Below are 20,004 nucleotides of genomic sequence, written 5' to 3'. Positions count from 1 at the left end.
GCTGTTAGTGCACCCTAGTGGGCAGATGAGGTAAAAGCAGCGTATTTACAACACGTTCTCTCCCCCTTTAACCGCTGAGCGCTTGTTCTTTTTTTAGTTTGTCACACTCGCACAAGTGAAGTCTGCTAGGTCAAAGAGTTCCACTTATCCAAGCCGCTGGGAGAGGAACCAGAGTGGTGATGAGGAAGCTGCTGTTGCTGTGCACAGTTTGGGTGGTTGATGGGAAGGGGGGGAGGAGGATGCAGGATACATTAGTGGTTGCTTAGCTTAAAAAGTGTTCACCTGAAGTGACTCTCCAGCAGTTTTCCAACAGCGATCAGAACCTTTAACTCCGGGCGCTGTGCTAAGTAAACCTTACTGTGTCATAGTAACCTCAGTCATCACCTGATTTAACACAGCCTGCAGTCTTCCCAGCTCTCTTTTATGTCTCTGTTAAGTGTTCAGGCAGCCCTACGCTCTGTTTTGACCCAAGACTTCTTGATTTATTGGTGCGTTGTTAGAAGGATTTCTGTTAAAAATCTGTCTGAGCTGATTTTGGCAAAATGTTAGTGGAAGGGCGAGGCAGGGGATGACCCGTTGACCTTTGGGTGCAGATCAGGATCTCAGATGTGGATCCAGGAATTTTTTAATTTGTTTTCTCCACATTTCAAGACGCAATAGCACAATGCGCTTTAAAGATAAAAGATTTCAGGCAATCTCTAGCAAAGCGTGTTACACTTAAAATGATGTGACAGTACGAAAACTAGTGCCCCCATTTTTGGAAAGAAGCCTGACAAGTTTGCTCATTGTATCGACTGATCTGTGCGCAGGATAATCTACAAAGCTGGAGATTCAAGGTTCTGTCATTACTTATTAACAAGCATTACGTTAACTCCTTGCTCATCTCTCTTTCCCAGATTCCTCAGTGGCAGTGCCAGTGTCGCTGGCTACCTTCGTTCCCATGGACCTGAGGGTGGGAGAGCGGGGAATGCGCCCGGGTTCTGACACGGCGCTCCTCACCCCGCTGCACCCGCCGCTGCTCCTCACCCCGTTCTCCCCTCAACCCCGCACGTCCTTCTCCCAACAGCAGCTCCAGCAGCACATCCGGGTAGGAGACAATGCGCAAGTGTCTCATGCAAAACCGATTTTTCAAAACATTACACACATTGAACAGCCTTGTTGGTGTGTGCAGTTTAATATGGAGCAGAGGAGGAGAGAGCAGGAGCAGCAAGAGAAACAGCAGGAGTTGCAGCAGCTAAAACACAAGGACAAGAGTCAACAGAGTGAGTCCATCTTCACACACACACACACACACACACACACACAACTTGAAGCCGTTACTCCAAGTTTCAGTTTAATGCTGAAACTGTACATTTTCCCACCAAGGTTGATACATGGCAGTTCTTGCTCATAATTAAATTACTATTCAAAGCATGAATAGTCAGAAGTATCATGATGCAGTGTCACTCTGCTCTCTGCTTCTTCTTTTGAAATGGCAGCTAAATATAACCTGACAAGTAGAGCAACAACAGTGGAGTTAAATATAACACAGGTCTGAGCATGTAAAGTCCCTCGGTCAATATTGACTTAGTCAGTCTTAACACCTCGTGTCACTTGTGTGCTCTCACAGACACGCACACACACAGTGGAAGGCACAGTTTTGTGTACACAGTGCGTGCATGTACGAACTGAAAGCCCCTTAGATTGCACCAGATTCCATGTGATCAAGTATAAGTCACTGATCCTGTCCCAGCTTGTGATACTCAACACACACTTTCTATTTTTCTGACATGATGTGAGGATTCTCTGAGGTTCTTCTGTGGTTTTTAATTGTTTGTCTGTGCGACTGATTGATGGATTGACAGGTGCCGTCGCCAGTTCCCTGGTGAAACAGAAACTCCAGGAAGTGATCCTGAAGAAACAGAAGCAGGCAGCACTGGAGAGAACCAACAGCCTGTCAGCGCCGCCTGTAGCATACAGGTGACACATATACACACACACAAACCAGAACATCAAAATACAAAATGTGGGAAACTTAATACTAAAACGCTCATACAATTCAACTATGTATCCAAGTCTGCTGTACACTGTATGTTTATGGAGTAGAAGGCTGATTTAATCCCCTTTGTTTTATAGTCAGGTGTAAAATATTTAACTGGTGTGTTTCTTGCTTGTGTGTGTGTGTGTGTGTGTGTGTGCATGCTTTGTGTTCTCCCAGAAACCTGGGCCCGGACCCGAGTGTTTCCATGCAGACGGTGATCTCCTCTCTGTCGCCGCCTTCCTCTGAGGGTTCAGAGGGGTCGCCGCTGCGCAGGGCAGGTAAAGATCAACTGAGGTGGAAATGTGACACTTATGAACCATCAGAACATCAGGAAATATTGATCTACTCTTATTTTAATTTCATCATATTTCCATTGAATTTGTATCATTTGTATGCACGTCCACTCACTTTTGTGTTACCACGGCAGCACAGTGAGAACTAGAATATGATGAACTTGAAAATGGAATGATCTAAATGTACACGATCACATCGAGTAATATTTCCCTCGTTGCTTTGTTAGCATCGGAGCCCAACCTGAAGGTGAAGCACAAGCTGAAGAAACACCTGAACACCCGCAAGAGCCCGCTCACCCGCAAGGAGAGCGCCCCACCCACTGTCAAACACAGGGTGCCTGAAGCACTAGGTAACTACACACACACACACGCATGCACACTTACGTACAAACACACACAATAATATTTCATAGAATTGGCAAGAATAGAAAGATGTTTTGGATATTTGACAGTCGATCGTAACCACGAATCAAACCAATTGTATGGTTTTACTGTGGTTTCGAAAATAAGGACATATTCTAATCTATTGTTTCTCCTTATATAGCAGTGTACAATTTAATATGTAAATATATGTAAATGTAATTGCATCTTTATTCTCTCTCTCTCTCTTTCCAGACTCATCTCCCAGCAGCAGTAGCACCCCCGTCTCTGGCTGTAGCTCCCCTAATGACAGTTTACCCCATGAGAACGGCCTCCTGCCCTGTGGTCTCTCACATGAGGTTAGCACACAGGCAAACAGACGCCTGAAGAAATGAGTTTGTTTTCCAAAGCTGAACACGTTTGGGCTGCAGAGTTGCTGTTTCATGGTCATAAAGAGCGCCGACGTGCTGAGTAATGACATGTTTAAATCAACGACATAAGAGCAGGGAGCTCGAGTGGTTGTCAGCTGTTCATACATGACTTATTTAATCTAAGAAAGTCGAACCACGGCAAATCTGTATCACACCTGCTGCTGAGGTCACAATCCCCCCCTTAACGCTGTAACAGCTGAGGAGGAAAAACAAAGATTAAATCCAATCAATATAATTACAATGGTTGCGTGTGTTTGTCTCCAGGCGCAGAGGCTGCTGCTCAAAGACGGCACTCTCTCCAATTTCACCATTCAGAGTCCGTCCACTCTGCCCACCATCACGCTGGGGCTGCCGGCCAACGCGAGGGTAAACGCCACAATGCATGATATGGCCAACATCTCATTCACGACACGTTCAAAATCTCTCTCCAGACACACAAGCGTTATGCTGTCCTGTCGGTGTAAACCTGTTCAACTGTGTATGTGTGTGCAGGCTGACGGGGATCTGTCGTCTCTGAGGTTGGGCCGGGTGCCGGTGGTCACATCTGGGGGCTCGCCGGTGTTCCTCCCTCTGGGCAGGGAGGAGCATGCCGGGCTGAACCCTCACCTGCCTGTCATTATCCTGGAACCTTCCGGAATGGTACACAGCCCACTACTCGCTGGTGAGACATACACACATCCAAACATGGTGACAGAAAGATTCCATAGCAAGTCTTGAAAAGGCTTGTTTATAGGTGATGAATATGTTGTACTCATTTTTATATTTAAACACACTAGTGCTCCAGCCCATCATATTCATCCATTCCACTCATGTGAGAGTTCTTCAAATTCAGTCATCTATTGAAATGCGTTTTATGGCCTTGAATGTTAGAGCTCCACCCAGTGGTTAGATTATGGGTGTGAAGGAAAAATAGTTTACACCTTTGTTGCTTTGCCATCCACATCCTATTTAAAGATTCCAAAATGGAGCTCAAAATAACCAATGACTTGATAAGGCACTGTAACTTATGTGTGTTACTGAAATGTCTTCCACTCCACATAAACACTTCTAATGGCTTTCCGTCTCAACTTCAGTTCAAGGCCTAGACTCCGGCCCGCTGCAGTTTGCCCCCCAGTTAGACCGCCTGGCTCCAGGAGGCGCTCAGCCCCACAAACCCCTGAGCAGAACACGATCAGAGCCCCTCCCGCAGAGCACGCGGACCCTTCACACACACCTCCTCCAACAGCAACACAACACGCAACTACTGGAGAGGCTCAAACAGCAAACTCACCTGGGCAAGGTATGGAGGAATTGACAATGGGCTCATACTCACATGAACACACACGTGAAATGATTCCTGTTTAAGTAACATGGCTCAGTAACATATTATTTGATGGCCCCTATGTTGATATACTACGTGTTTGCGCACACAGCTGATGTCTAAGTCCAGCGAGAAGCCCAGACTGCATCAGATCCCTTCAGAGGAGATGGACTCAGAGGAGGGGGAAGCATCATCACCTGCAGAGCCAGCGTATCAGAACAGGGCAAGGGCGGAGTCTCTGAGGGAGGCGGAGCCCACTGCAGCCAACAGCCACGAAGAGCAAATCAACCTACAACACGCACTCATACTCAACCAGGTGGGGAAACATATCACACATACAGGAGACACACAAACACGCAACACAAAATGAAAACACACAACTATAGAATATGGAGAATGTTGTTTATTCAATAATCCTGTAGGTGGCAGCCTAACATTCTCCTTGTGTGATTCCTGCTGCTATTATATGCAGTTGTGGTTTTGACAACCACTCATTACAAGTTGAATCAGCATGGTTATTTGAGCATGTTGAAATGATGACAGGGTACATGTAAGTTAAATTATTACTATTTTAGAAAATGTGTCTGTCACTGATCATCCAAACCACAAATTAAGCATTCAGACTTTACTTGAAGTCCCCTTCGCTGCCTGTGTCACTCTGAACTTTACATCTATGAGTGACAATTCCGAAAAGTGATGAAATGAAAATCATTTTAAAATGCATTTCCTTCACATCTTTGTCTATAGTCGCTGCTATGGGAACAGCAGAAGCAGCTACAGCAGCTACGTAGGCAGACCGCCCAAATGGAGACACTGGCAGTACCCATGATTCTCGGTGGCAGCGGTGGTGTTTGTAGTACTTTGGGTGTCCATCGCCCGCTGTCTCGTGCGCAGTCGTCTCCGGCCTCCACCTGTCTCAGCCTGCCTGAGAATCCCCTGAGCTTAGCATCACAGGACGCCGGCACCAAAACACGATTCACCACTGGTGAGTCAGACAGAGCAAAAATTATTTATATTGTTATATCACTGTATCACATAAACAATGTTGCAATGCAAGGTACACTCAGTGCCCAAACACTCAAGCTCATTCATTAGATCATATGTTATATTTGCAGGTCTGGTGTATGACTCTCAGATGCTCAAGCACCAGTGTACATGTGGGGACAACAGCAGCCACCCAGAGCATGCTGGGAGGATTCAGAGCATCTGGTCCCGGCTACAGGAGAGAGGCCTGAGGGGACAGTGTGAGGTATGACACACACACACATTACGTTCACACACACACTAACATTCCTTCAGTTCCAACACCCACAAACTCTGTGTGTTTAGTGACAGGTGCACTTAGACTTTGTGCAGTGGTTCTGTTCTGTAGCATTTGGCATGGGGAAGTCATTTTGTCTGTCAGTCTATTTGTTCATCTATGTGTGTGATTCCATATACATTACTATGTTCTCTTCATACAGAGTATCCGTGGTCGTAAAGCCACACTGGAGGAGCTGCAGTCAGTTCACACTGAGCGTCATGTTCTGCTCTACGGCACCAACCCACTCAACAGACTCAAACTGGACAACCGCAAACTGGCTGGTATGTTACACACATCTACAACTGCAAAACTGTATTTAGATATAAGAAAACTTCTTGAATAGTAAAAAGTTAAAGTTATGTAAATGAAATAATCATTAAATATTCAAACTGTTCAAAGCAAGCAAAGTCATTTTAAGCCACTTTGAAATGCATAAATAATATATTTGTATATAATATAAAATTCATAGTAATAGGGTTGGAAACTTTACTTTTTGTACTAAAGCTCCTTGACCTGAAACATTTTAGCACAGCCAAAGACAGTAAAACTAAAAATGACAAGTGTGTTCAGTGATTTCTCATGCCTAATCAAATAACTGGGATCATGAGAGGTCATGCTTTTCTTCGCCATATCTTTAGCTTTCCTAACATTAAATATATCTGTTGGAAAGAAAAACAAATCTAGTTTGATGAATGTGTAAATATACAATAGTATTTTTATATTTCTGTCCCCTCAGGAATCCTCTCTCAAAGGATGTTTGTGATGTTGCCATGCGGGGGTGTAGGGGTAAGAGAAGACATGCACACACACACACGCACACGCACACAGACACACACACACACACACGCACACACTAAGCCCTGAAAGAAGTAATTTTCTTAAAGGAGAATTCTCCAAAGCTTTTAATGAAAGCTATACAGTACAACAGAATCATCGGGTTGATGAAAGAAGATATTGTTTCAAAGAAAAGCAGGAAAGACGAGCAACCCAAAGTTAGAAGAAAAGACACAAAGCAGGACATTAAAGAGGAAAAGAAAGTTGGCGTCGCCCAATACTAACGTTTGCCTGACAATCTGTTTCGGACCATGACAAGTCGAACTAATGAGAACAGCATGTCCGTGACCAGGGATAAAAGAAATGCCTTAGATTTCATTGTCCAAGCCAGATGGACAGCAATGCCAGTTTGTGAACAAACAAAAAAAGACGGGGCGGGAGGGGCAAGAATGAAAAAGGAAAATTACCAGTAAATCCAGATTTGGCCTCGAAATGGACGTGTAAAACATTTTGACATTTTTACTCCCGAGTCATAACTGTGGGCCGTCTTTCCCCGTGGAAGGGGCTTACATTTTCTTTTATAGTCCCAGAGGGAGTTCAGCCACAGTCGGGCCCAAAACAACACAATACCAAACAACTCCATGAAACACAACAGCAGAAGAGGCTGTGGTTTAACTCAACAAAACACAACACATGCAGCATAATATGGAACAATTGAAACATAACAGAGCAAAACACAATATAACAGCAAAACTGCATAAAATGCATGGAAATTAATTTATGACAGTAACTTGTATATAGAGCTGTATGTCGATTGATAAGTTCTCAGCCTAAGTCAAACAGCACCAAAAGTGCTGCCAGGTTCTTAACTGAAATGGATTTGTCATCTGAGGATCAAATTATAGACAGGGGTCAAAGTGTAAATAATTTTTCACCTTTACACAATTTCAATAGACGTTGCATATTGTATAGTATAATTTCCACTGTAGATACATGTCTTTCACTGTTCAAACTTCTGAATGCTCTCATGCAGTGGCCCCATCATGTCATTTGTCAGGTTGATAACGATACCATCTGGAATGAGTCGCACACGTCCACGGCGTCCCGCATGGCTGCAGGCAGCGTCGTGGAGCTGGCATTCAGAGTGGCCAAAGGCGAACTGAAGGTGAAATATTGTTGGTCTTTCGTCACCCTTTACACACAGATAAACCAATACTCTTTACAGCCGCGGAGTACACGTGTTCCATCATTGACAAAGATGCGAATGCAATTCGTCTTTCCTGATTCTATTAAATTCCCCCCAAGGCAGTGATTAATCCAGATACGTATCACAGTCAGGGGCCAGTGGGCACAGCTTGGCTTTTGTTTTAGTCCACAGTTAATTTCCTCACTCTGCATTTGGCAAACATGCCGTTCTGTCATTGTCTTAGTTATACTGGGAGCTTTACTCACTTTACCCCCACGAGTAAACCCTGCCCCAAGCTCCAAGACACAGAGAAGACCTCCCCCACATATTATATTTATACCTTGATTGCTGGCATATAGCCATGATGATAGGAGGTTCAGCCTCGGCCTCAGCCATTATTTTTGACACGCTAGCAGCTCGCATTTGTTAATATTCAAGTACAGTGTCAGTGTTCATAAACAAGCACTGGAACACAAATTATTAAAAGTATTTTGGGAGTTTGTACTCAATTGGGACATTGTCCATTTTGTCCATATATGCCAAATGGTCCAGTTAAGAAGCCTGCCTCTCCCTGCCCTAAGGAGCTGTCCATCCATTTCAAAGTGGCTTAAATGATTCAGTGGGGAGTTTAGTTTCACATCATGGTCTAAATTCTGTTTTAGAGTTTTTTTCTTCCCACCAAGATTACAGGTCAATGAAACACTTGGAATCGTAATCCAAATCCATACTCCAAAGTTAAAAAAGTGGTCAAATTGACAGACCAGTTGCAATGAATACAATATTTGTCATAGTTAGCCTCTGTCCAAACACTTTTCGCCAACAATCCTCCATATTGAGTGAACTATTGTGTAGAACAGCTTTTATAAAAACAAGGCAGGCAGTCTGTGCAATCAGACAATGACATTGGGAACAACACCACCCTAAGGCGAACGCTCACTACATCCAGACTCTTTGAGCTGTACGTATTGTAGGAAACAGATGCCGACTACAAAGTGACATACTGTATAGCTTATTTTACAAACAACACAAGATCCTCAAATAACCTCAGCTACTCTAAACTTGTGATTTGATAACAATTTGATCATGTGTTACTTTTATGCTTTCCTCTAAGGGGCAATGAAGATGAACGCTCCATAGTTTAATTCACTTCATTGCCGTTTGAAATGATAAGGTGAAAAATAACCTCAAGCACACATTCTGAATTTTTATTAGGTTGTTATGCTTTGGCTCACAGGCTATATGAATGTAACATTTTATTTATTTCCTTAGTGCATGAGCCAAAACGCATTCCTCCATAATAGAGCCTCCACTAAAAAACTGAAAAGCTGATCATTTGAAAGCAAAAGTCAAGATGAAAAATATTCAGGAAGACACTAACAGCATATTCGTGCCTTTTTCTGTCTTTGCACAGAATGGGTTTGCTGTGGTCAGACCGCCTGGGCACCATGCAGACCCTTCAAATCCAATGTAAGTGTGTATGAGTGTGTGTGAGTGTGTGTGCATGTGTCTGTGTGTCTTTGTCATCACATGCTCCGTCTGACCACAGTGATTTTTTCTCTAGTCGCTGCCATGTCAGCAGCTTGTCTGCCGAGGGTATTTATGAAATGATGGAGTGAAGAGGAAGAGACAAACTAAGGAAGATTAATGCTTTTCCCTGTTGTTTTTCTGTCTTTCTGCCCCTCAGACTTCTTCTTTTCATTTACTGATGCAGCTAAACAACCTATTTACTTTTCCTTTTCACAATTCAGCAAGTTTTAGGCGCTCTTACCCAGAACAGGGTGTGAAACATTAAAGTTATCTTCAATTCATGAGATTACGTGCAATGAATGATTGTATTATAGAAATGGAAACAAATGATCATCCAAAATCTCCATCTCAAGATAAAACCATAGATTTTATTATTTTAGTCAAATTTTTACAACTTTATCGTTAATTTAATGTAGCCTTTATCATTGAAAAAGCAAAATGTTGATGCAAATCTCAGTGATCCTAAAGACTTTTTAAGGCATTTTCAATTTTCTTTTAATACTTTCTGAAATAACTAACTCCATATGTTGCTTTTTTTGTTTTTTCCCCCTGATTTAGTTTTTGGCTATAATATTAAATATACTATATATTTTAAATCAATTACAAAATCAAGAGTGAGTCATTGGTTCTGGATTTTGTATCTGAAAATGTGGCAGATTTAATAGTTATATATTTCAGAATACTTTTTTTCTGCATTGTACAGATTTTCTCTAAATCTTAATCCTGCCTAGTTAAAATTGAAATTCTTTAATATGTAAAGTTGTGTCCAATAACGCTGCATTCTGTCTTTTTCTCAGGGGTTTCTGTTATTTCAATTCAGTGGCCATAGCAGCTAAACAGCTTCAACACAAGCTGAGCGTCAGCAAGGTCCTCATCGTTGACTGGGTAAGAGATTTCCATTGATTACTGATGAAAATGGAACATTAGCTCAAATCCAACATTTCATGGTCAAAACTCTGCTCACTTTCTCTCCTGCTCATCCCGTCACTAGGATGTTCACCACGGTAACGGCACCCAGGAAATATTCTACAGTGACCCCAGCGTTCTCTACATCTCGCTGCACCGATACGATGACGGAAACTTCTTCCCTGGCAGCGGGTCGCCAGCTGAGGTCGGTGACACCAAAGTGATCGTCCTAATGTGACTATTAATCTAGCATACCTGATACTTTGTGTAAATGTGACATGTATAGAAATATGAATTAATCAGGACAAAGTGAGTTAGAGTGCATTATGAGAGACATATGGAGACAAAAGAGTTTAAGACTTTAATTCTTCTTTGATAAATTGGTTCAACGTGTGTATTTCTTGTTGTAGGTTGGCTCTGGAGCTGGTGAGGGCTTCAATGTGAACGTGGCGTGGACAGGAGGACTGGAGCCACCCATGGGAGATGCTGAATACATAGCAGCATTTAGGTACCTTGTTGTGTCTTATAGGTTGATACTGTATGTGTTTGTGTGTATGATACAACACACAGCCAAACAATGTCAAGACAGTGACCCGAATTTGATCCTTTTGCTGATTGATCTCATTGCATGCGATGCTTTAACACTGAAGCCAATCGTTTGTCCTCCTGTCTGTCATATCTTGGACATGAGGTCCACAGTAGATGGGTCCAGCAGTCAGTTGTGCAGGTTGAGTTTATCGTCCCATCACTGACACTGGACGTTTTTACGGTCACAGAGAATTTCTTCCATTTCGTACATACGGAGCCACAACAAACAAACTGCAGTCCATTAGACACTTGGCGTCGCATTGCCTGTGACGTATTTTTGGCGGAATTATTAATCCTTGTCATTTGGAGAGCATGTGTCTGCTGCTCCTCATTTCCAATAACTTCCGTTGCTTTACTGCTAATGACCTCCAGGTTTCGTGTTTGACAGAATGTAGACGATAACTTCCTGCTTGCGGCTTAGATAATTGTCATCGGTGGGTGGTTGGCACCAATAAAGTTTCAGTAGTGTGGGCTTCTTGGTCGTCTGGGGCAACCAATCCCAAGGGAACCGTTTCAACCGCAAGGTTACTGGAAACGAGGCACGGTGGCGCAGTCGCAGATGTACAACTGGGGGGGTTGTATGAGTACGCACATACACTGGCATGTACGCAACCATATTTGCGCGTGGCAGTAATATACACTCACGCACACGCGGTATAATCCCCGTGAAGTGGGTGGGACATAATCCTCACTAATTAAATGAGGATGCCAAAATAGACCAAGCATCACTGGCTGGCAGCCATTCATCGGTGGGTTTATTCCTCTCTTTGCCGTGAAGCCCCAACAAAGCAACCAGTGTGACTCAAACAGAGCACAACACACGTGAGGTGAGCCTGAGAGGTAAAAAAACAAGATCAGAGGTTCAAACCCCAGGCAACATTGTTGTTTCGAGTGTCATCAATCAACAGTATCTATACATTTACGTTCACCAAGTTCAGTTTGCCAAAAAGTTGTTGATACAAGGAAGTATAACAGGTGAGGAATCTATGTAAACAAAGTGAATAATTCCCCACCAGTTGCTTCTGTAGCTGAGTATGATCTTTGACCTCCCAGTGGAGGAGAGCAGCAGAAATCATTTCCGTTTGTGGATCAATCAAAGTATTGGATCATTCTTATTACAAACTGTTATTCTTGTTATTCCCTGAGACTCAGATCTGGACCTAATAGAGGTTCTGAGTATTTCTCTGTGTTTGTTTCAATCTGCTCGCAGGCCCCAGATGGAGAGAATTTATCACATCAAAACAATTCAGATAACTGTCAGTTACTGGAAATAAGACTAATTTGGGATGTGATTTGAGTTTGTATGATAGGTTCCAAATGAAACTTGAAATGAGCATATGGAAGATGTGTAAGATTACATTTTTGTAAATAACACTGTGGTTGTTGTGCCGGCCAGACAGTTTGGGGCATGAACATACGTAAGTGCAAAGCTTTCATGTCACAGTAACAAAGTGAAAATAAACAGATCTTTCCTGAACGACAAAAACGAATGCAGCATTTATTCATGTTGGACTCGTGTTGTAGAGGAACTGTCAGTCAATCATCATACGAAATGCAAAGGTTGAGGTCAATTGGAAAGTTTAGAATACGTTTGTGTCAAACAAGGTTTGTGTTTATGGATAAAAGTGTTTCAGCTTCATTTGCTGAGCTTTGTTGCCTTTTCACCTTATTCTTCATTCCCCCCCGTTCTCCCCCTCCTTTGATTGATCTTTAATAAGCGTCCCCTCGTCTCCTCTGCCTTTCCTCCTTTACGCCATATTTCCATTAGTTTGTCTGTACTTGCGCTCTCTGGGGGGATTGTGGCATTTTTTACGAGTCTACAGGGGAGGTGGAGTTGGTTTTTGCGGTTATGTGTGTGCGTGTGTGTGTCTGTGCAAAAGAGGAGGCCCCATTGTGTGCACGATCTGCTTCTTATCCACAATCACTGATTTAATTTAGCTTTATTGATTTGTGATAAATCACAACACAATGCACAGCATTGTGTCAGCATTACCCAGGAAAACAGTCTGATTTACTATAAGTCACTTTGCATCTGTTTGCAAGTAAATTAATTTGCATATTTGTGGCTATGATGTGTGTTTGCCTGCATAAGCTCATAGTAGAATGTGTGTTTGTGTCTGTGTGTCCTCATTTGTGTCTGTGAACTCATGCTGTCCATCTGCATGCAGTCATGACAGCAGTATGTGCCTGGATATGTATGTGCGTGTGTGTGTGCTCATGCATGTGTGTGTATGAAGGGGAGGGAGGTCTCCAAAGTCCCCAGGCAGAATAATGAAGGTAAATGGATCCCAGATGGACTGTTTTCCCTCTCTCTCTCTCTGTGTTGTCAATGACGTGAGGAGAGTGACAAGCCTCTAATGGGAAACAGACTCACACACTCTGGCTTTGAACTCCGCCGACAGCATCAAACTGCAAACTCCTGCCTCTCCCTGCCTCGGGACTGTACCGCTCTCTTCTTCACAACAATGGCATTATGGAAAATTCATCTGTTTAAAGTCCACAAACAAGACCAACCAGATTTTTTAAAGCTGACAATATAGTACGTCTTTGTCAAAGCCAGTCTGCAGCGTCTCTAACAGGGAAACAACAGTCCTTTGTCAGCTCTATGTGAGCTGCTGTGTCTGGGATCAGACAAACCTTGGTTTTGCATGTCACGCTAATAAGCTTTTAAAGATTTGATCTTAAATAACTTTGGATGACTTCCCTGTTTCTACTTTTCTCCCAGTGTTATTGTGGACCTGTCTCGAAACACATTGATGAGGAAAATCAAGGGTGTATTCCTCAATGATTTAATAAAGGGGTTGTGTTATTTGTTTTCTCATTGAATGCGTCTCTGTTGGTACGGACGGCACAGACTTTGGCTTTGTGTTGATTCTTACACTCTCGGATTTATTCAATCACCTGTGAAATTTCTCTCCCTCTCCTGGGTCTCAGTGACAAACCGCACACACTGTCATATTCTCCTTCTGCCTTCTTGTCTTCTGAAAATTAATGTGGCTCCTTGCTTTGTTTTAAAGTCCAGTTGAGTCAGACTGGGGTTTGTTTTCCCCCATGGCACATTTGATCTGGACTGGTCTGAACGCAGCAGGATGTGATCTCTGCCTTGACTGAAAGGAAGCGGAAATGTATTTGTGGTGTGAACCTGATTGAAACTGGTTCTGAACTAACTTTAAGGCCATGTAGAGATATATCCATAGATGTGTGTTGGTGGCGTGACATTAACTGCACATGTGATTGTCTAAAGCAAAGCAAAGGAGATGCGGTGACAAGGTTCTTAGCCAGTACGTCTTACCTAGGTAAAGGTTGAAGGTTAGGATCTCCTCTTCAGCCAAAGACAATCTGCATGATCACATCCTTTGAGTTTCTATTGATAATTGAATAACTGAACACCAGTGTAAGTGTCAGGCATAATGACTACTCTTAATAAATTGTAAATGATGTTTTCTGTGTGTTTTTGTGCGTACAGGTCAGTGGTGATGCCCATCGCCCAAGAGTTCTCCCCTGACGTGGTTCTGGTGTCGGCTGGGTTTGATGCCGCTGAAGGGAACCCGGCTCCTCTGGGAGGCTACAAGGTCTCTGCCAAATGTAAGCACGGCTCTCTACCACAGACTGTATGGCACATCCTCTGGACTCACGTTTAAAGTTGTCTTTTCTATAAGAATTATTTTTCAGTCCTGTGCGTATTCAGTGGTATTAACAGATTATTACAGCGCATGTCACACATGGACCAAAAAGCACAAGTTGTGCGTTTTACTTTACCTCACCGCATCACTGATGTTACCATAATTACAATAATTAGTAGTTGGTAAGTTGACTTTGGAAGTTTCCACAAGGTAAAAATATGTTTGTTTTCACAGAAAATAGCAAATCTCAATATAGACACACGATATATTGTACATTGTACACAACGTAACATTTATGTGAGCGTGTGTGTTTGTGTGTTTTAGGTTTTAGCTTCCTGACCCGTCAGCTGATGTCACTAGCAGGGGGTCGAGTGATTTTGGCTCTGGAGGGAGGTCACGACCTCACAGCCATCTGTGACGCCTCTGAAGCCAGCGTGAGCGCGCTCCTGGGCATACAGGTCAGGCATTCTGGGTCGTGGAGTTCTTTAATAAATGATGTATTTAATATCCTGTTCAGCCGCTGAAAGGGGGGAAATCTCTATTTTCAGTGCTACAATGTTTCCTGTGTATCCTTTGTGAGTTTAAAAGGTCAGGGCAGAGAAATCTATGAGACAATTTTCTCCATTATTTATCCCCTTGTAACTTTTATCAGCTGAAAAAAACAGGAAGCAAGAAAAACTTAAGGCCTAGACATGCTCCATGTACTGTGTGTGTGTGTTTTCTGTGTGTACAAAGTGATTTTGTCCTGATGATTTCCTCTCTCTGTCCTGTAGGAGGCGTTGCCTGAAGAAGTCCTCCTGCAGAAGCCAAACGCCAACGCTGTGCGCTCCCTGCAGACTGTCATACAGATACAAAGTGAGCAGCAGTAACAGATTAGAATACTTGCATGGATTTTATAAAACAACATACAGTTGCATTCCACTTGCCTGAGTGTGTGTTTCCTTTCTAAACTCCCATCTGACCCTCGCTGGCAGATCATGCCGTCACTCAGGCATCTGCCGTCAGTGACCATCAAGCTCACTGATGCATCTCTGTGCGGTTTGATGAAGAACAGACTTGTTTGTCTCTTGGATGTCACTCCTCCCCAGAGTCAAATGTGCAGATAAAGGGAATGTGGAATATATCTAATTAGGCGGATCCAACATTGATTTGCTGATGTGGCGACTAATCTTTCTCTTGTCTCTTGGAAACATTTTCCAACCCTCCTCCTCCTCTGTCTGTATGTTGGGCAACATTTGGGTTGGCCTGTGAGCACATGGGTCATAGTCTTCAAACTAAAAACAATACAAACTCATCTGTCCATATTATTGCTATGTGGTTAGAATAGAATATATTAGATTATTAGAATATACACAACAGAACTCACTCACTACAACAAACTAGTCTAGACTCAATTTGTCTAGCTCTAATTATTTACTGACCTAAATTAGTCAGCAGATATAATGGACATACACATGTATATTCTTCACTGACAACTTGGTATATGAATATATTAGCGATTGACATTATGTAAAAATGCATCTGTTGTTGATCTTGAACTCCAGAGCAAAGCTGTGGATCTGTTCTCCTCTACCTCGTCCTCCTCATTTTTTAAATGTATCGATGTGTGATGTTGATTATCGGACAGCGGCAAACAAAGCTCTGTAATCATTACGACGTGTGTGTGTGTGTGTGTGTGTGTTTGTTTGCTGCAGGTCAGTACTGGCGGAGTGTGAAAACCTACAGTGGATCAGTGGGTCTGTCCTACATGGCTGCTCAGAGCAGAGACTGTGAGGAAACAGATGCTGTCAATGCTTTGGCCTCGCTTTCTGTGAGAGTCCTCTCCAACAATAGGTACACACACAGACACGTACACGCACACATTTACAAACACACACACACACACCTACGCATGCACAGGCACTAACTGTCTGCCAACTCTCCTTCCTTCCAGCCTTCCTGACGAACCAATGGAACATGACGAGGAGGACCTGTAGGAGAGTCTGACCAATCACTTTGTAGAACTCTAGAGCTCAAACTAGAGCTTTCAGGAGCTCCCTGTGTAGCCTTGGATCTCCTGTGCTGTCACGTGACCGTGAAGGGGACACTACAGCGTTTGTAATGCCACTGAGCCCCACCCATCTGCCTTATTTACATACACACGTTATGCTGAACCTCTATAGACTCGCCATACGAGGGCATTAGAGCTGTCGACCATTCAGCTGAAGCCAGTCGGGAAGCCTTCTTAAACCTCACCAAAGAGCAATACAGAATATCTTTGGATAAAGGAATTTTTTATATCTCCTGACTGACATTGATTGTGTGCGTGCAGAAGTCCAGTAGCGTTAATCTGTGACCACAAACCCGCACGGGACCAGACTTCAGGTGCAGGATCTCTGGACTCTGTAAGCACCATACACACCAGCACCTGTTCTTTCTTTTGCCTTAACTTGCCTTCACTTGAGGACGTCAGGTTGAAGAAGGCAAAGACTTCTCTTCCACTTTCACTTGTGCCACTTTGCTTCCCTAATTTGAGTTGAAGTGAATGCAAAATGGCTGCAGCAGAAGGAGCGTAGGACTTCAGGCTGAAGCATGTAGTCAGTCACCTGCCTCACGGACAGAATGCTCAAATATCAACTCCGACAAGAAGTGGCCACAACGTAAAGCGCAAAGACGAGAGGAGCAAAAGGCTGAGTGACGGCTTTTTAACGTCATTACATGCAGTTTAACCACTAAAAGAAGACAACTAGACAAGACAACTAGAGGGGGAAAGAGAGAAAATGAAGACACAATGGACAACTGTGGTTTTGTAGAAACAAAGAAAGGGCGAACGTCCCCGTTGTTTTATTGCACTGTTCATTCCATAATGTGAACCATAAGAAATTCCAAAGCTCTGGGAAGAAAAAAAAAACAAAAACTCTCTCTAGGTTATTTAATTGTCTTTTTTGAAGATTTGGATGAAACTTTGTCTCCTCCACTCAAAACCTTTTGATGTCTTACAAAAGCCTTTGACTCGCGGATCGACCAGACAAATACTGCAGGGTCGTATTTCTGCATTTCCTATGAAGTTTTAATCTGAAAAGTAGGCCAGAGTTTGAGAGCAGGATTGTTTCTTTTTCTTACACTGCTGTTCAAATGTCTTAGATGCACACACATATACACACACACACAGACATACACACTTACAGACCATTGATGAACTATTGTACCACTAGTATTGTTTACTGTATGTTATTGTTCCTATATGAGACTAAATCAGCGTGCATTCCTATCACACCACTGAGGATCATCGTGTGTGTTCTATAGTAGCAATAGTCTTAACGCACTTAACGGACATCACCCAAAGAAAACTGCCTTAAAGCCTGCGACGGGGATTGTGCAGGCGACCTAAGAGGGACCACGCGGACACTGCTCTGAAAATGACTTCACTATCAACAAGCCTACATTTTGAACGTGTAGTTTAGGTAAGAGTCATATATGCAAACTTTTTGTATACTGTAAATTGTGACGACGTGTTCTTTTGATGTCCACATACATGCTGTACAAATTAAAGTACACTTAAAGGAGGAATTAGGAGGAAAACAGCCCAGTGGGGGTAATTCATACAAACAATATATGCAGCTCATTACCAATGCAAACTTAAGGCGTGAAACAGTTAGCAGCCGTGTGAAGATGGGCGTGATAATGAGCTGCTTCAGATTGTAAATAATGCGTCCTCGGCTGTCAGAGCACATTGGATACGTGAAGAAAACCTTCAGTGATTACGTCGTCATATAAGGAAATGCAGGACGCAGCCGTCTATGAATGAAGGGCCGTGATTGCGTAATGCCGTTTGATGAATTACCCTCAGTGTGTTTTGTATTGAAGTGCTTTCCTTTGCTGTGTACAGTCGGTTGGGTTTTGTTTTGTCAGTACTGGTGATGCTCGGTGTGTCGGCTCTTCACTGGCGTTATACCGTCAGTGGGAAATAGAGCCGGAGCTTAATATGCTGAAGATTTGTGCGAGACCTCAAAGGTGACGCCGATCCATCGAGGCTCAGGGTCGCAGTCGACTTATATGTCAATCATTTATTTGAAGAATTTTGTAAAGGGGTTTTTTATGTGCTTATATAAGGGCTCTGCATTCCACAGAACACAATCATGTTTATTGTCAAACAAAATGGTGCAAATTGAAATGCAAAATGGATCTCCAATGTACCCAAGGGTGAGATCAGGCGGCTTTTTAAGGCCACAAACAGTGCTGACATCATTAATGATCAGCTGTGGAGATACAGTACCAGTCTTAGCTTTAAATTTGACACTAATACACTCGACTCAAACCGAGACAAATTATCGTAAAAGATTCTTCTATGACTACTCTACAATTTCTGCTTTCCTGACATTTAGTTTTTTGGACTCTTGTTGGCAAAACAATCAGACGTTGTGATTGAAAATGCAGATTCTCTAGAAAGACGGTAAACAACGTATAGACGAAATGTATCAGACTGGCCAAGTGAAGGGTCGTCACTTTGCCCTCCGTGTGTGACTTTGACTTTGCTGGAATAATCCGGACACTGGGCAGCGTCTGCTCATCAGGAAGCCTCAGAGAGCTTTCATATTCTACTAAAGGACAGCACAACGTAATGGGACTTTAAAATGTTGCCGCTGCAGGAAACCCACTGCTGTTGCACGACTGCTCCACCCCCTGGAGGAATTATTTTGAAAATGTTGTTACGGAGGGGCGGATGGGTGTTCTGTAATGGCTGTGCGTGGAACTGAGAAATGTATTCTACTCATAGTATTAACAGAGGCAGCAGTTGGGCTAAATGCTGTCTCTGTTTTTGTACAGGTGTCATGTGGCATCTATGAAGTAATATCAGATGTGTGACTGTGGTGCTTGTGTGTGTTTGTGTGTGTGTGAGAGAGATTGTGAATGAATGTGCACATGTAAATACACTTCTGTCGTGTGTTTTTGTGCAGGTGTTTTGTGTGTTTGTGTGTGTGTGTGTGTGTGTGTGTGTGTGTGTGTCTGTCTGTCTGTCTGTCAGATACTGTAAATGACCTCTCTTGTATTATATCCCCAGTGGTTTATGTAGGGGCCAGTATTGCCTCAACTCTTAATTCCCTTTATTACTGATGTCATTCACCTTCTTAAAAAGAGACACTGTAAATAGGAACTCCAAGACCAAAATACACATGTCACACATGTGCCTTGCTGCATTCAGTAGTATGTGTATTGGTAACTCTTAACTAACTGGACTCAACTCTGTGCCTAAACTCTTTGTTTCTTACTCTTCTTTGTTCTTATTTACCTGTAAGTCTTATTTGACCTTCACTTTTCCTACCATGTGTATGTATAGAAAGGTTTGTCTATTTTGTACTGTTATTTTTGTCTCTCCTCTTGATTAAAAAGAAAGAAAATTCCAACGCAAGCCATTCTTTACCTTTGTTTGTCAAAACAAGTGAAATATGAGGACGGTGGTTGGTTGTCATGGGAATTCACAGGGAGACTAAACAAATGTGTTTTCCTAATGACAAGTTTTCTTACAGAAGAAATCATAAAAAATATAACAATAACAGCACTTAATTACAAGTAGTTTTTCAAATGTACTCAGAGTCTCAATGTTTTACACTGATTTGATTAAACTTGGTGGAAGAATTTGGGGAAATCCTCGTAGTTTCGGTGCTGATATGGATCAAAAGAATGGAACCTGGATATTGAAAAATGATAATTGA

At 42.7% G+C, this 20,004-nt stretch overlaps 1 protein-coding gene across 2 annotated transcripts in view; it reads left to right on the top strand.

Moving 5' to 3' along the window:
- The window catches only part of hdac7a (histone deacetylase 7a), a 38,677-nt gene extending 19,266 nt beyond the window's left edge, over window positions 1–19,411 (top strand). For both annotated transcript variants that reach the window (XM_076159283.1, XM_076159284.1), the window contains 24 exons: window positions 897–1,087; window positions 1,172–1,262; window positions 1,845–1,959; window positions 2,198–2,298; window positions 2,541–2,663; window positions 2,929–3,032; window positions 3,369–3,470; window positions 3,597–3,765; window positions 4,178–4,383; window positions 4,517–4,720; window positions 5,152–5,389; window positions 5,520–5,653; window positions 5,868–5,988; window positions 6,444–6,493; window positions 7,539–7,646; window positions 9,079–9,134; window positions 9,992–10,079; window positions 10,186–10,305; window positions 10,511–10,608; window positions 14,155–14,273; window positions 14,636–14,769; window positions 15,085–15,166; window positions 16,006–16,144; window positions 16,245–19,411. In XM_076159283.1, the coding sequence (XP_076015398.1) occupies window positions 941–1,087; window positions 1,172–1,262; window positions 1,845–1,959; window positions 2,198–2,298; window positions 2,541–2,663; window positions 2,929–3,032; window positions 3,369–3,470; window positions 3,597–3,765; window positions 4,178–4,383; window positions 4,517–4,720; window positions 5,152–5,389; window positions 5,520–5,653; window positions 5,868–5,988; window positions 6,444–6,493; window positions 7,539–7,646; window positions 9,079–9,134; window positions 9,992–10,079; window positions 10,186–10,305; window positions 10,511–10,608; window positions 14,155–14,273; window positions 14,636–14,769; window positions 15,085–15,166; window positions 16,006–16,144; window positions 16,245–16,287 (2,892 nt within the window). In that variant the 5' untranslated portion in view covers window positions 897–940 and the 3' untranslated portion in view covers window positions 16,288–19,411. The remainder of the gene's footprint in view (window positions 1–896; window positions 1,088–1,171; window positions 1,263–1,844; window positions 1,960–2,197; window positions 2,299–2,540; window positions 2,664–2,928; window positions 3,033–3,368; window positions 3,471–3,596; window positions 3,766–4,177; window positions 4,384–4,516; window positions 4,721–5,151; window positions 5,390–5,519; window positions 5,654–5,867; window positions 5,989–6,443; window positions 6,494–7,538; window positions 7,647–9,078; window positions 9,135–9,991; window positions 10,080–10,185; window positions 10,306–10,510; window positions 10,609–14,154; window positions 14,274–14,635; window positions 14,770–15,084; window positions 15,167–16,005; window positions 16,145–16,244) is intronic.
- Window positions 19,412–20,004: the final 593 nt, after the last annotated feature.

This window comes from Genypterus blacodes, unplaced genomic scaffold (assembly GCF_046128005.1).
Source record: "Genypterus blacodes isolate CSIRO-AG114 ecotype Tasmania unplaced genomic scaffold, CSIRO-AGI_Gbla_v1 ptg000094l_1, whole genome shotgun sequence".
Taxonomy (NCBI): Eukaryota; Metazoa; Chordata; class Actinopteri; order Ophidiiformes; family Ophidiidae; genus Genypterus; species Genypterus blacodes.
Note: the sequence above shows the minus strand (reverse complement) of the source record. Positions and strands in the feature narration are given on the sequence as shown.